The sequence below is a fragment of the Solea senegalensis genome, unplaced genomic scaffold (assembly GCF_019176455.1).
Source record: "Solea senegalensis isolate Sse05_10M unplaced genomic scaffold, IFAPA_SoseM_1 scf7180000014654, whole genome shotgun sequence".
NCBI classification, from domain to species: domain Eukaryota; kingdom Metazoa; phylum Chordata; class Actinopteri; order Pleuronectiformes; family Soleidae; genus Solea; species Solea senegalensis.
In genome coordinates, this window is record NW_025321090.1 from 48,166 (window position 1) to 64,642 (window position 16,477).

The window sequence follows — 16,477 nt, forward strand, 5'->3', positions numbered from 1 at the left end:
GTATGTCTGTGTCTTAAACCGTGATATAAAGTTGCACATAGCCTTCCATTTGTATGCACAGCCAGTGGTTTGTGCATATTTGCACACATGACCTTGTGTGGGTGAGACCACTTGTTTGTTTGCTGTCAAAACAAAATGAAAATGAACAATCGAATACATGAAAACCCCTACAACGATTCCGACTAACAAGCCACATTGTGTTATGAAATGTTGTGCAATATTTTGTCGTTTATTCAGCAATTGAAAAATACAAAGCGTTTTCAGTTTGAAGACATCTGATTGCAAGAGTCCACCCACAGACGGATCAAGGGTGAGAACCCATCCACTTATACAGTAAAGTGCGAGGACCATTTTCTGTGACTGAGCGTATAAATAAATGAGATGAGTATAGTCAACCATATGTCAATGAGATGGTAGATGTTTAGAGTGTAGCATTACAAGGTTTTTATAGCAACCAGGATGTGAGATTTACATCTCAATTTCCATCATGTTTGCTCCATGGCTGCTTTGATCTTGATATAATCTTACAAATCCTTTAACATCTGCTCATTGCGGTACATCCTCGAGGGCCCTCTTTACACAACACACGTGACCAAACATATTCAAGTCAGTCACAGAAAATTGCTCTTCACTGTTTTTACTGTATCACATTCATCTGCTGCCCATGTAGAAAGCCCTTGGACCTGAACACAGAGCAACACTTAAATGCCACTTATTTCAACACATTATTTATTGTTCTTTATTTATGAGTAAAACACGCTGCATACCTGTGATAATAAAGAGCCTGGTTTGACGCTTCCTTCCTGAGTATGTGGGTTGCAGTTAAGTAGACCTCCTGTGTTGTCACCATGGTGCTGCATTACTGTTGCTATGGTTTCCTTATCTCCAGGATGTGGTTCAACCAGGCCTGCCATATTTAGCCTCATGCTCTCAGGATGCCAGCCTGCTGATGATGCTGACAACATCAGTGGAATATACTCGGCTGCTCGGCTGTCTCCTGTATGATTTCTTCACAAATATGCAGCTGGAACAATTTTTTCTTTTTTTTTTTACAGTTGGTCTCCAACCATGACTCCTGGTTTCCTTATTTTAAATTATGAAATACATTTTTTATGAGGGAAATCCTTTTTTAATCTTCAATTCTTCCAGAGTTAAAGGAAACATATGGAGAGTTAATATTTTATGTAGTGCAAACTGAAACATGAAGATCTCTTGGTTATTCTAGATCTATGATAATACTGACAAATATTTAGATATTCTGTGCAAATGTGCTGACGATCCATAGCATTAAAATTTGACTGATTCATTCTGTAAATAAGATTAATTATAGGCTTATTTAGTTAATAGAAGATCAGTTATGTGTAAAAGACTGTCTTTGTGAAGAAGAAGAAGAAGAAAAAGCACAGCCCATTCATACAGAAAGAAAGTAGAGAAAAGAACAGTTAATAGATTTTACATTCCCCGAAAAGGCATTGTAAGACTTGTCAGTGTAAGTCTATTAGATATACTGGAAGTACTTCAAGTCATGAAAAAGGAAAGGAAAAAATATTCCCCATGGATTCAGCGGGTTGCCCATTTTATTGTGTCCTTATCGCACCTCTCTGCCTCAAATCTGATGTAATTACACTGTGGCAGGCACTGCAGTCCTCATTGGCAGGCTGTGCTGGTGTGATGAACAGCAAAGAGGTTTGCAGTGTTTTGCTGCCTCAATCAATGAGCAACCTTCAGCGAAGTAAAACCTGTGTTCTCCTGCATTTAGCATTGTTTAGCCCCCAAACAATTGGAGAAAAGTGGGGAAAAGAGACACACTTATTACTGAGGACAAAACCATGCGGCATGCACGGACATCACAGAAGGTTCAGGGCTGTTTGCTGTAAGACTGATCTCCACAGTATGGAAAATCATTCGCTTGTGTATCATTAGTGCGTTGTGTACTGCACGGTTTCTTAAGCCAACAATACAGATTAACCCATATACTGTATGTGCTGAACATTCATATTTGAAACCAGATGCATCCTTGTGTCGGTCTGCATATATAAGGACATACAAACCACATTTACGGAAAGACTTTTTAAAAATGCAATAAAAACTAAAATCTGTCATTTGCTCCGATTTAGCGTTAGTACAATGTAGCATGTTGTAAAGACTTGAGCTGCTCCACAGTCCATAGTTGTCTGATTTTCATCTTTGTAACGTGCCATATATCTTCAGTAGAAGACAGTCGATTCTAGAAAGCCGCACTGTTGTCACTTGTGCAGAATTGTTCTGCTGAAACAGATGGCGTTTCTGTTACAGTATTTTCGTGATGGGAGCGTATGTCTCTCCAAAAGTCCAGTATAAGCCTCTGCATCATATACAGTACCATCACAGATGCTGTTGTTTTTTTGCACCTTTCATTGACAACAGTTTGGATGTGTTTTTGTTTTTAGAGTCCAAAATCCCTTTTTCCCCGAAACAACTTAAAACTCGAAATTGTCTGACTGCAGAACTTGTTTCCACTTTCTGAGTTCAGGCCCAGAGAACTTGTCAATGTTTCTGCTGAAATTGATGTATGGCTTCCTCTTTGTGTAGTTCAGTTTGCATTTCTTGCAGATTGTGTTCAGTGAAAAGTTCTTCCAAGCTTATGTGAGGTATGTTGATCATGGTAGCATGATGTTATCGCTCCACCCTTGGTCTTTATGCTCTGAGGATGCACCCCCCCCACTCTCCAAATCCCAATTGTATGCGGTCTGAGAGACGGTGAAAGACATAAACTGTTTGAAATCTTGCACTGAGAGACATTGTTTATGACGTTTAGTACAAAATGGTAACTGCCAAGACTAAATCTTTGGTGGATGCTCCTTTTATACCCAATCTTCATAGCCTTACCTGTTACCAGTTGACCTGCTAACTGTGCAGTCTTTCAGAACAGCATTACAGAAAACTCCGACACCAATAGAAACCCTGTATAAGCAGACCTTTAAAGCAATGGACCAAAAAACAGTTCTCACCACTGCCATATTATCGAAAACAAAACAAAAAAACAATACAGTTTGCTTAATTTTGATAGTTTTTCATACTTTTTAGATGTATGTCTTGTTTTTAAAATATTAAATGGGCTTGCACCTCCTCCACTGAGTGAGTTCGTAGAGAAGAAAGAAGGCAGCAGTAGTCGGGCAACAACCAGAGGAGACTGTGTTGTACAATACAGATGTACTAAGTTTGGGCCAACAGTAAGGGCCTCAAACTATTGCAGTAGTCTTCCTGTTGATACATGAGAAAGTACAAACTGTTCAGTTTTTAAAACCAAACTTAAAAATGGATTAAAAAGAACCCAGACTTGCATTCATAAACAACTAACCTACCATATATTTGTGCTGCTTTGTGATAAGACTTTAGTGTTATTATAGCATTGTAACACCTGTATTGTATTGTATGTTGATGACAATTAGCTCAACTTGTAACTCTGGTACACATTTTAGGCTTAAATTGAAATGTTGTTCAGTCTACACTGTCCCTTTTAATCTGTACATGTGATTATAAAATGCTTGGCTCATCAGCCCCTGCAGTCTGAAGCACAGCACGTGCAGACAGGCTAAATCATATCATATATGTATGACATGAGTTAGTCACTACTGGCCTACCAGAATGACAATAATGTGTGTCGTGCACACTGTAGCGTCGGTGGGAGGGAGTGACCCACGCATGCGTATCAACGCTCTGCTCATGTGACGGCTGAAAAACAAAGGCAGGGACCCGCGGCTGCAGGATGTCATCAGTCATCCTTAATGGGCAGAAACAGACCTCAGAGAATCAATAGTGCTATTCTTTGAGCGGGGACATAAGGGGGAGTATTCGCATTGTTGTTTTTTGCTTTTAAAGTGTGATCAGGACTCCAGCTTTCGCTTCAGTAAGTGAGTGAATCGGCTTGTGTGAATCCACAGGTTCCTCCTCTTCGCCGCCTCCTCCCACTCTCTCCCTCTCTCTCTGTTGTGGTTTCTGGCTGAACCTGAACTAATTGACAGCGTTTGTGGGTGAGGGAAGTGTTGCATCACCGCGGTGGCTGCCTCCCTGCCCGCCCGCCTGCCTGCCACACATCACCAACTTGTTTATTTCACCGAGCGGAGGCAAAAATGAAGTTGATTATTTCCTGCTCGATGACGACTTGCGAGCTAGCGGGTTCGTAGACGCCTGGAATCTGATGTTTTGCAAAGCAGCTACAACCATTTCACTGTGTGTCCATTTTGTAGTTTGAAAGTGTACCGCGCACAGCTGTGTTTGATTTTTTTCTAACGAGGAGGAGGAAAGTTACCTGCGCGCTCCTCTGCCTCTGTCCGTGGTCCTGAAGTTATTAGCCGTCTCAAGCGCGGCCTCCTGGAAGGAAAACTTCAAGTTTTCATTGAAAGGCAGCAGGAGAACACTGTCCACTAGCAGCTGCACAGAAGCCTTAATATGGTAACTCAAAGCAGAGTCCACCTGCACAGTCTGGCACTATTGCTTTTTGTTGGTAAGTATGATGTGTTAGTTTGAGTGGGAATGTTGCATGCTTTATCTCACTGTTACGAGGCCTACACTACTACTGGGCAATTCACTAACAGTATACACCACATAATATCATTTTCATAAAAAGGTTTGATATATTATGTTAATGCTCTGTGCAAAAACTTTGAGACACAAAGTGTATATTGTTATGATGCCTTTTGCCTCTATGATATGTCTATTAAGAGATTTAAAACCATAATGAAGTGTTTTCTTCAACATTAACTCAGAAACAAAGCTCTTAAACTATGATAACGTATTGTGTTAATTGTCAAAATTCACACTTTTTAAACTCTTTAAGGTCGACCCTACAAGCACAGATAAATAATCATGTATCTTGTTTATAGGTAGTGAATCTTCTAATTGGTAAGTTTAAGGACAGTGTGATACCACTTATCTCTGCATCACTCAGTGTGGTCAAATCAAAATAAAATCAGGTTGTTTTTGTTTGTCTAGACCAAATTCACAAATCACTATTTCCTGCTGTGGACTTTACGATCTATACATGATGATACATCCTCTGACCCTAGACTCTTACTTGGAGTAACTTTGTCAGCATTTAAGTGAAATAGCTAGACAGAAGTTAAGTGTTTTTTTGGTCTCTTTGATTTTCCTTAATCTTGTTTCCTCCCTGGCTGTCTCTCTCTGCCTCCCTGTTTCTCTGTCATCTTCCTCTTCTGTATGAGTGGCCTGTAAAGGAGTAAAAAAAGAAAAAAAGAAAATGGGGTGGAACTGATGCTGTCACCATCTGCCTTGGGCCACTGTGGCTTATTATATAAGAGCTGTGGACCCAGCTTTACAACAGTCACACAAAGACGTCAAAGACATGCGCGTGGCTAGTTTCTGCCCCACTTCCAAGAAATCAATCCTTGTGTTTATAATCCCCTTCTCTGTCTGTCCTCTTATCATTCTGTCATGTAATGCATTTACAGTATATTTCAATCAATCCATCCACCACCCTTCCTGCTTTCCCACAATACTTTGCTGTTCTCCTCCCACACTAATCCACTACACTTTCTGCACCGACTCTCCCTCCTTCCATGTATCCCACACACTGCTCGTTGATACTAATGGGCGGAGGCCATCATTAGTGCTTGATTTGTTATCAGTATTGTGACTCAAAGTCTCTTGAGTGCTCACTAAGCTGTATAATTCAGTTTATCCCCCTTTTTTTAAACAGTTTTGCATCTGGTTCAGTATTTTATTTAATGCACAGAGTGCAGGAGCTGATGGCCTCGATAAGTAATACTGGGACATATTTATTACAGTAGTGTGGGTTTATGTTGTCAGTGCTGAAATAAAGACTGACACTGCTGTCGGCGATCATGCACCTGCACACAGTTAAACACATACATGTAGATATGAATTTAAGCTACATCATCATCAATGATCGCCCTATGTCAGCTGAGATTGGCACAGCGCCCCCTCATATGGAGGGTGAAGCTGTAGAAGATGGATGGATGCTTTGTAACGACCTCTCTGGAAAACACAGAAAGGAAAGCTGCTGCTCCATTTTGAGAATGTAGTTACTGATCAACAACTGAAAGTGGCATGCTGCTTTGTGATTGGACTACTTTTGAGACCCAAAATAATGATCCCCACTAACCTTAAACTCTGTAGTTATTTATTCTAGTAATCTACTCTTGCAATATTCTGCAGATATTGTGGACAAACATCTATTTGAAGGAACAAATTGAGGTATTTCAACTTGAACTTGGTATTTTGCTTGAGCTAATTATGCGCTACATTTTCTTGCTCCTCTAGTCCACCTGAGCCGGCCAGTATGTGTCAATGCTCCATCGGAGAGCAAAGCAGTCGTGGGCAGACCCATGCTGTTGACCTGCATCTCCTGTTTGAGGAGGGAGGAGGTCAAAGTAAAGACGAGGGTGGATTGGTTTTACATGCCAAATAATGACAGGGACGTCCCCAAAACTCCTGTGAGTGGCTTTTACATTAATTGATGCGTTTGTATATTGTACTGTGTTTATAATAATTTATACACATTTTGCTTGCTTTTCCTCTTTCCTCAGATATTCTTGTATGAAAATGACACACCAGTAGAGCTGGATGGACCGTTTAAGGACCGTCTGACCTGGAATGGGAGTCAGGATTTGCAAGATGTCTCCATTCAAATCCGTAACGTGACCTTAAATGACAGTGGTGTCTATGAATGCCAAGTGTACCGCGAGTTTGAGTTTAAGTTCTTCACGCCCTCCGTGGTCGTCGTGAAGAACATCACGCTGAAGGTGAAAGAGAAAGGTGTGACTAACTGTTTTCCACTTTTCCCCCACTCTTACCCTGCTTTATTGTCTTTTTATCTGTAGCCAAACACAGTGACTGTGATGACATAAATCAGTTTAGCAGAAATATTCCTAGACTAAAGCTGCATTTATCCAGCATTAGTGTGTTTGTTGTTCAGGTTTAGGATGATGTAAGTGCTCATTTCATGGTTTAATTGCATATTTTATCACAGAAGGGCCCAGCTACTATGTTAAAGATGGTGATAATTATGGTACAGCTGCACTTAGTATAGACTGGAAAGATATACAGTACACAGCCAAAATTACAGTCCTGTATGGTAGAAGCACTAGTCTGTACACTGTTGACTCCTGTGTACCTTCTGTTCCCCTCATGCTGTACATGCCTCTCCTGTGATGTGGCGTGAAGCATTAGGACGCCTTAAGTGGATTTTGCATTTTATTATATATTTCTGACTCACAGTTTTCTCCAAGTGATGCATCTGTGTGACGGCAGTCTGCCACTAACAAGAACACTTTCCCTCTCCTCTCTCTCTCTTTGTGACCGCGATGAAGAGGGAATAATTGTGTGTTTTGTTTTGTCTGCCTTATTGCCCATCAAAGCTTCTTCTGTTGTCAGTGAAGGGGTAAATTCAAACCAGCTACTTTGCTATCTATTAAACGGGGTAATGTATTCTGCTTCCTGAATGCTTGGCTTGCTGAATGTATCATTTTCACCTCAGTCGAATATACAACATGTATATTTGGAACAAGTCGACAACAACCCATTTCTTTAACTTAACATCTGCTTGCACATGGTATTTAGTTCACCATCAGAGGCATATCAAGTTAGGATTGTTATATCCAAGGGTTTGTTTGGTATTGAACGAAAGATGTGCTATTTTAGATGTGATTTTCCTTCCACGTACAACTTTATAAAAAAAAAAAATACTGTTTGATTTTTTTTTGTATTTCATATTTGAAAGCCTCTACTTCACATTTCATACAACAGTGGTATCAAATTTCACAAAGCCTACTAGAGCCAGTATGTTGTACATTATAGCTTGGGAATCATGTTACGGTAATGTTGCCTATAGTAGTGAAATGGATTTGGCCAAGACAAAACATCTTTCCTTTCCCATCTTAGCGATTATATTACACTAATAGGCTCTATTTGTAGAGACTGCAGAATCAAAAAGCTGTCAAGTGTCTGGTCAGCCGGCTCTCTGGAATTTGGTACACACTCAGAGGTACAGCGGTTCACAGTGGCTCATAAATAGGAAATTGCTATATTTGGTCATATTCATTTTCAATTTTCTCATAAGTATCTTAAAATTGTTTTTGTTCCCTGATATCAACAACTACTACGACTCTCCCGACAATCAACAGTCCCCTGTCCCCATGCGAAAACGCGTTTCTCCTTTGTGTGAAATGACCCCTCACCTCACACGTGTATCTACACCACAAACGTATGCCTTATGATTTGATGATCTACCATAACCTGAATTCAAATGCTTTTCCCTGAGAACCACTGTTACCTTGCATATCCGTATACTACCTCATAATTAAAGGTACATTGTGGAGTTTTGACTGTTAGTAGCACTGTAGAGATATGACTTTTTTTTTTACATAGAAGAATAAACATGTGTACAAGAGCATGGTGTTGCAGTTAACATACTATTGTTTGTTTATTGATTGATTTATTGTTGTTTTTGCATTAGCACAGCAACACAGTAAATGTATCAGAGCAAAAGTAATGACTATCAACTCTGATACATGCAGAGTTGATATGTATCAGAGTTGTCCAACTCTGATACATATGCAGTCCAATGTATTTTGGAAAGAAACACTGACTGTAAACATAACCTTTGTTTGTTTGTGTACGAGAAACTCCACACGGTACCTTTCACTTACTAGGCTCAACTTTTGTTACAACACAATGGTCAAAATACTCTGTATGCAAAACAGTTTATGCATCATGTTTTTTTAGGTGCATCTACGAAACTGGGGGCTCATCAGAAAACATGGCGTTATTTTAACTTGAGCTGCATAGTTAAAAACTGAGTTAGACTTTTTATTCAGTAAAAAATTGAATAGAGACATTGTTTACTCTGTTACAACTCAGGGGATTGTGGATAGAATTGTTGCACATAGATGAACAAGCTTAGCATACACAAACATGAACCCATGAATACATAATTCCCCCCTGCTCTAGTCAACAACATTAAAGAGCGTTAAGAGGAAGAACGCACACTGAATAATACATGTCCCTTGCTGTTTTTGCTCCACAGCCAGTCGAGACGCCACGGCACTCTACTCTGAGATCATGATGTATGTGCTGCTGGTGTTCTTGACCTTCTGGTTGCTGGTAGAAATGGTCTACTGCTACAGGAAGATCTCCAAGTCTGATGAGCAGACTCAGGACACCGCGTAAGTATACAAGCATATTGACATACTGATTCAGTCCCAGATAAGTGCGAGTCGGGGTGAGAGTGACAACAAACGGTTAATTGAAACATTGTGTTCAGAAAACAAACCTTTTGTAAGCACATCCAGATTCATATCTAAACAAACTTTATCGTTTCTCTAAAACACTGCGAAGAATGTGTGTTTGTGTGCTTGTGTGTGTACTTTGTCCTGTGACCTCGCCTTCCATGGAGACGGAACTGATTGAGTTAAGGGCTAAAATTTGAGTTGTTATAAGGTTAAGGTTTAAGGTCAGGCATTAGCTAGTAATAGTTAAGGTTAGGGATAAGGTTTTGGTAAAGCTGTTTTTAAGAATGGAAGTCAATGAGAGTCCGTAAAGTGTAACTATACCACTTTTTCAGGTGAAAACCAGTGTATTTGCTTATCTAGTAATGATATGAGTTGACCTAGGTGCAAGTCTTCACAGTTTAGTGTAAAATATTGAAATTATACATGTTTTAATGAATCAGCTCACCAGCCCCTGCGTTAAAATTTGGCCATTTCAGTCCATGCTCGTGTCACTTTTTTTTTTTTCACTCTCCTGTCTAATCAGTGCGAGGCTCACTGTCCCAGACTCCTACCCATTTTTTTAAATGCAGGAGCTGTTTCTCTGTCTCCTGTGTCTCTCTCCACAGCATGGAACACCTAGTTAGACGACTGTCAGATTTCACTGTCAGACCATGCCCCCTCACTGCTCCACTCGCTTCCTCCCAACGTCACTCAGGTCTCAGCCCACTTCTTGGAATTTTTTCAAAAATCAGACACTGGGCAGAGTTAGCTGCAGATGAGGTGGTTTAGTTTACACTTTAAAGGGATAGTTGTGTGAGCCTGTTGGTGTGTATTTGTTTCCTCTTTAGGACCTTTTCTGACCTTCTCTGACCTTCTAGTCCTCATTGGGACCGAAACCTGGTCCTAATGAGGCAGTCCAAGATTAGAATTGTGCTATGGTTTGGGATTATGCTTTGTTTAGGCAGTCAATTCCAGTCCTTAAAAGAACACCTGCCTGACTCTGTGACTGTATAACTGAAAGTGTTTCTTGTGTATGCTTGAATGTACAAATATAATAGCAATATGAAGTGTCAGAAACATTTTTGGCGAGAGTGAGATCGAGAGGAGGGGGCAAATTCAAAGAGTCAGACAGACAGACAGAGAGGTAATTGAGTCTCCATTTTATCAGTTTATATCCCAACTGTAATAATACTCTGCCTGACAGTGCTATAATTCCAAGCACTGCTGACTATTGTTTTTTTTTTCTATGCAACCTTCTTACATGTGTTGTGGATTTGCTGCTCCATTAGAAACAAGACGCTTTGCGTCACCTCGCCGGTGCTGACAAAGACCCCAGATGCACCTGTACAGTCAGCTCCCTCCGGACCTCCCCGGAGTTGCCGATGCTGATCCATCATGACGTTTTTTTTGAACGTGCAATTTATGTCCCGAGCAGAACTATCACAGATAACACGCTGCATATGTGCTGGTCAGGTTATTATGGTTTTGTAGACAATTAATCCTTCTTCCAAGTCCTCCTGTTGCGGCGCGTGAAACACAACTTCCCTATGAGGCATTTGTAATACTTCAGCATTCAGAAGTGAAATGATACAGTAGGTTGCACACAATATAGGATGACAGAATAATCTGAAGATATCCTGTAATCCGTCAGTAAGATGTTTCTCTTTCTAATGTTGTGTACTGAGGGAGCAAAAAGCTCCACAACAAACTATTATTTGGTAGTAAAAATAAGGAGTTTTCATCATTTTGAAAGCAAGCATTCGATCATCCTCCTGCTGTTTAAAAGTATGCAGTATAAATGCAAACCACAGAGTTGAGCGTTAAATCATTGAGTGTGTACAAAGATGTAAGCTTCACCCGTTTCCACGACTGAAAGATTTAATGGCTTATGGCCGCACGGTCATTATTGACCTCTTTGACAACACATTAGTGGGAAGCTTCACCCACTCAAAGAGGCTGTTTCGTCGTCGGCGTCTCGGCTCCCTGGACTCCACGAATATGCACCACATTTAGAACATTTTGTGATACATTAGGTGTAAGTTGTGTTACTGTGGGCAAAGATGAAGTGTAGCAGCTATTTGATGATTTGTCAAAGATATGGAAATGAGGCCAGGTTTGAAACTCGCTGACTGTGTCCAAAAGCTCCTTTCTCCATAAAGATATTTGCTTCTTCTGCACAGACTCGTTGCAGCTCCACTGACGTTATTGCATATTTAGTGAAGGTGCTGCGATTTCGTATCATGTTTCGTATCCTTGTGTGCAGCCTGTACCATTTGCTTTTTAGTACAGTGATATTTTAAGTTTGAAGAATGAATCCCCTTTTTGCTTAATTTCATGATTAGGGTGTAAATGTTTATGCTCAAAGTCCAGAACAGACTTTCAGTAATGTAGCACTGTATACTGTTAGTTATACTTTTGCTGTTACAGACTGTTAGAATTAGTCAACACTAAAATGTGGTAAATGGAGATAGAGGGGACCCTAAAATCACTTCATAGATGCTCCTCTCTCTTTTTTCTACCAATTTGCCTGCAGGACAGACTACCTAGCCATTCCCTCTGAGCAGAAAGACAATGCAGCTGCTCCTGTTACCGACTAAAAGTGGTTTTCAGTGACACGGTATTTTACATGTGATGCTGATCCCAGCCTGTGAATCCATCTCTCTCAACTCATCGTTTGTACCTTTAGTGGTCGTACATTTTCCAGCTCTGTCCTTCTGGTCTTGTTGCTTCATCACCCCATCTCTCTCTCCTCTTGCCCCTTCCCTTCATGGGGCTTTCATTCCTGCCATTTTCCAGTTCTCACTATCCATGTAGTAGATAATCTCTCTTCCTATTGAGAATTTGCCAAGAACAATGTGTATAATGCAGTTTAATTTGTCTTAAAGGCAGATTTTTACTTACACAATGTGCAAGAAAGACAAGATCAATGGTGTAACTTCAACAATTTAATATGAGCACGACAAAATGTGTTACATACAATCGAGACAGTCTCAGCACTGCTCCACAAAGTGAGAATAGTAATTGCAGTCTAGAATGTGCCATTTTTATGTATAGGAAGTAAGAATCGTGAAGTTTTTTTTATAATCCGTTGTGAGTCAGATTATAGATATGAGACTAGCCGTTTCGCATACAAATTATTTCATTTGGAATAAGAGTGGGTTTGTTCTCTTGCTCTTCCACAGGTTCTGACCAATCACAATGGAGCTTCAGCGTCATGTGATGGAAACCAGGAACAGATTCTGCCACCTAATGTATGCCTCTGTGAAGGTAGCCTTGGGAATCCTGCCAGTTGACCACCCCGTGTATCCACTGTGTCATTTGAGGAGCCGCTCAGAAATGTCCAAGTGCTCCTTTTTCTCTCATCGTCAAATCAAATACTTTAACAAAATCATCAGGTTTTAGAAAGAAAAAAAGGTCATGCTTCTTTTGGCTTCTGTGTAAGTGTCTTACACGTTTATGAAAAGACAAAACAAACAAACAAAACCCATACGTCACGTGGTGTATTTGTTACACTTACTTACTGAGATTTTGGGTCACAGCTTTATTTGTACACGCCAATGTCTTGGAAAGGAAATTGAATACATAGCTTTATACTGTACGGATGTGCATTTCTTTTTCTTTTTTTGCATCAATGTAATGCATATATATGTAAAACCGTGTCAAGTCACACTATTTCAACTAAATTCATCTAGAAGTCTCTCCTATAGTCTCTTTTGTGCAAATCTTTGATCCATGTGCAGCACTAACATCAAAGGACGTTCAGTTGGCTAAGCCTTGGTACATACAGAAGTAGGCCTACACAGTTGCTGGTGTTCTACAGTAACATTGCTATTGAGAGTAAACACGTGCCTATTTTCTATAGTAGAAGATTCTATTATGTGTACAAATTGTGACTGTTGTTTGTCGTACACAGTTGACCCTTTCCTGTGTGAGCGAGCTGCTTTTTGAACTATTAAACACAGTGCATTCCGCAGTCCATGTCAACGCTCTCCTCATTTCAGTGTGATTGCACAGCAGCGAGATGAGCCCCCATTCAGATATTTATCACGATGTCGGAAGAAAATTGAATCCTGACCTTTAGCTGTTTCTGCCCTATTTTTATCATCATCTGGTACTTTTGAAAGGAAAGGAGTGGGCTCTAAATCAAACACAATGAACACCTCTCATCTGGCCAGCCCCTCATTTATACTGCAAAGTAGAAGACTTTTGATGTAAGCTCAGAGCTGTGGCGCAGCGCTGTTGACCAGGCTGCAGTGAGAGAGCTGCTCCAGAAAGGTTGTGCAAGATAAATCTGGACAGCAAAAAGCAAAATGGAGCAGGAGAGAAGATGTGACAAAGACTGGCAGTTAGAGAGGAGGTGATGTATGTTGCTCTTTTAGCTAGGCATGACCCACAGCAGTGACAGATATAGCAGCAGCTGTTGTCATAGCAACCCAGGCATGCATGTTACAAGGCAGACTGCCTCGTCAAGACATTACTGAGCAGTAGTTGAGACAAAAAGGTAGAGCATTTGATTACTAACTATGCACAACATAGATAAGCCACCTGACGTCCAACATGCTTCGCTCTAAGGGGAATTGAAGAGGCTTGATAGACTTTTCCAGAACAAAAGAAATGGCTGCACAAGCCAACAGGGTCAGGTATCTTGTCTGAATGGCAAAAAAAAAAGGTAACGTAAAACGTGCACCTTCTATCCATCCATCAAGCTCACATAAATTGGTTATTGATTGTGCAACACATCCCATAAACTCTGCAACAATACGACATTATAGCTTTGAAATGCAATGGCGCCGCCACCACCACCTCTCTCCCTCTCCTTGTCTCTCTGTCTCTCCCACACGGTTGTAACAAGTTCTTCCCCAAGGATGCAACCCAGTAATATGGCCCACATTTCTCTAAACTACAATTCAATTACACCATCAGGCCCCAACTGCCTTGATGCTTTGGGGGGAATTTTAATTCCTATCAAGCAGGAACTCAGACAAGATGTGAACACGACCACAATTTTCTTGGCTCTGTAATGGAAGCGGCTAATCAAATTAAGTATCACTCCCGACAGAAAAGGATTCATTATCACAATAAACAAAGCAATCTGCACACACAGGATTTCCTCCACCATCCAGTTGTCATTTCGTGTGATGCCGCCTCGAGTTGTCGCCCAAGAATAACTCGGAAGATTTGCATCACATTTGCATACTGTCATCATAAAATATGATCTTTAATCATTAATCTGTTGAGAAAAGCTGCCATCAATGAAGGGTCTCTGTCTCCCCCTAGTGTAAAGCATGCTATACCATCAAATGTTGACATGTAAATTGAAAATGTAAATAGCAGGCTGCTTTTGTCTGTCCCTTTGAAAATCTCACGCTGGGAAAAATACATGGTTTATTTGGTTGATGCGTAGTAGGACGTCTTATTTTAAAACTGTGACGTCTTGCAATAAATCCAGATATTTAATTGTAGAGATGTATTGATCCCATGGAAGGTTGAGCTGATCAGAAAAATGCTTGAAAGTGGCTGCGAGCATTGACGCAGCATCGGTATAACCTGCGTGCCAGACATTGCAGTCACGCGGAAAGACAGCTTATTGATTGTTGATCAATACTCACTTTGCTGGAGCTGCTTTCTTTCTATCTGTTTTAGCATTAAATAGTTATGATAGATGGAAGCATATTGATACGTTTCAAAGTGAGCAATTATTATGTTTTTGGTTTGAGGATACTTGTTAACCAGGAAATCTGTTTGTACTGCAAATGTATCTGTAGGGATTTTCAAAGCATTGTAGCAGATCAAGCTGTACCTAAGAGTCTGTTATTCTCCTCCCATCCAATTTCCATTTTCTTTCAGCGGCTGAATATGACTGCATGCCTTTTAAATGGAGACACAGATTACCTTTTTTTTTAAATTATTATTTCTAATTATGGATGTCCCACCTATGTTTGCACATTCATGCTGAAATACAGAAAAAGGCTGTTGATTTCACCAAGCAAAAATGCCAACACCTTAATAATTCCGTTCTAAAATGTGCAAGTTTCAGCTTGATTATAGACTTCCAGCTGGAGGGAGACAGGGAGTAGATGGAGGGAGATATTTTTGGATGGCAAACAACCTCCCTGTTAGTATAAATTAAACTGGAACCCAGGTTCTCAGACCAAAGGCAGTCAACGCTACACTGTTATCTTCTGATCAAACTGTCTCGATAATAAACCAGCAATCATTTCACTCACTTTTTGAAACAGACCTTGTGTGCCAGAGAAATCAGTTGTTGTATTAACCCTAAGGACACAGAGCTTTTCGGCTGCTTTTTTTTTTTCATTTAAACCTACAGTATATGCAGAGGCTGTCAGAATGTGCAATATAGAGTGGCTTAATCCTTTTTCTCAGCACAATCTGATGATACATTTATTTTCATTTTCACCAGCTACATAAACACACCTGAGCAAAAAAGTGCTCAACATGTTTAAAATGTTGCTAAAAATGCGATATAAAATGAATCATACAACACATATAAGCCTGAATATGTGACCTTTAAACACCCCCCCCAGGATGTCCGTAGAAGGAGTTGTGTATTATTCCCACGGCAATTGAGCATGGGTGCACCTGAGCTCTAAGGATTAAACATCAATAATGTGTTTGAGAGTTTAAGTAGGATTTTACTTTTTATGTAGGACAATGCATTTCCTAAAAGGACGATACTATTACTAACTATTCTTTGTTCACAAACTAGCTCAGACAGATGTCAGAGTGAATTAGAAAATCGTCAAATATCTTGCTGTGACTCTAATTTGGTTAGTTAGTACACTGTTTCAGTAGACGTTTACCCTGTTGCCATGACTCCTACATCCTTCAAAGACAGTGCTTATGCCGGCACATCACTCAAGTGTCTCTATTGTCTTTGCCATATATTAAAGTGCACCCGGACACGTTTTGAAGCACCTCTGGAGAACCTTTACTTTTGAGTTTAGCGTAATTTGACTGTTGTCAATGTATACAGGGCCTTTTAGTAATTATTCCTGAGTGTGTCCACGATGTCATTCTGTCAACCTTGCTCTTACAGGTTTGGTTTGTTGTCCGATCCCTCGGTGGTGTCATTGGCGTAAAGGATAGCAGATAAAGGTAAAAATAGATGGCAGCCGCTGACTACTGAATGAAGGATCTTCTCAGGAATATTCATTTACTCTCTTGTAATCCATCAAAGCCCCTTCTTAACTGAAGGAGTCTGCTGGGTGTTTCACTTTCCTCCCCTC

The 16,477-nt window shown here is 40.3% G+C and overlaps 1 protein-coding gene across 2 annotated transcripts; it reads left to right on the plus strand.

The window, feature by feature from the left end:
- The first annotated feature begins 3,778 nt into the window (after positions 1-3,778).
- Positions 3,779-13,203, plus strand: scn3b (sodium channel, voltage-gated, type III, beta). Of its 2 annotated transcripts, XM_044016569.1 has the most exons (6): positions 3,779-4,486; positions 6,283-6,455; positions 6,549-6,777; positions 9,047-9,185; positions 11,764-11,847; positions 12,413-13,203. In XM_044016569.1, the coding sequence occupies exons 1-5, from the start codon at positions 4,432-4,434 to the stop codon at positions 11,825-11,827; spliced, it is 660 nt and encodes a 219-aa protein (XP_043872504.1). In that variant the 5' UTR covers positions 3,779-4,431; the 3' UTR covers positions 11,828-11,847; positions 12,413-13,203. The 2 variants fall into 2 exon arrangements, with proteins under 2 accessions (XP_043872504.1, XP_043872505.1); XM_044016570.1 differs by lacking the exon at positions 11,764-11,847.
- Positions 13,204-16,477: the final 3,274 nt, after the last annotated feature.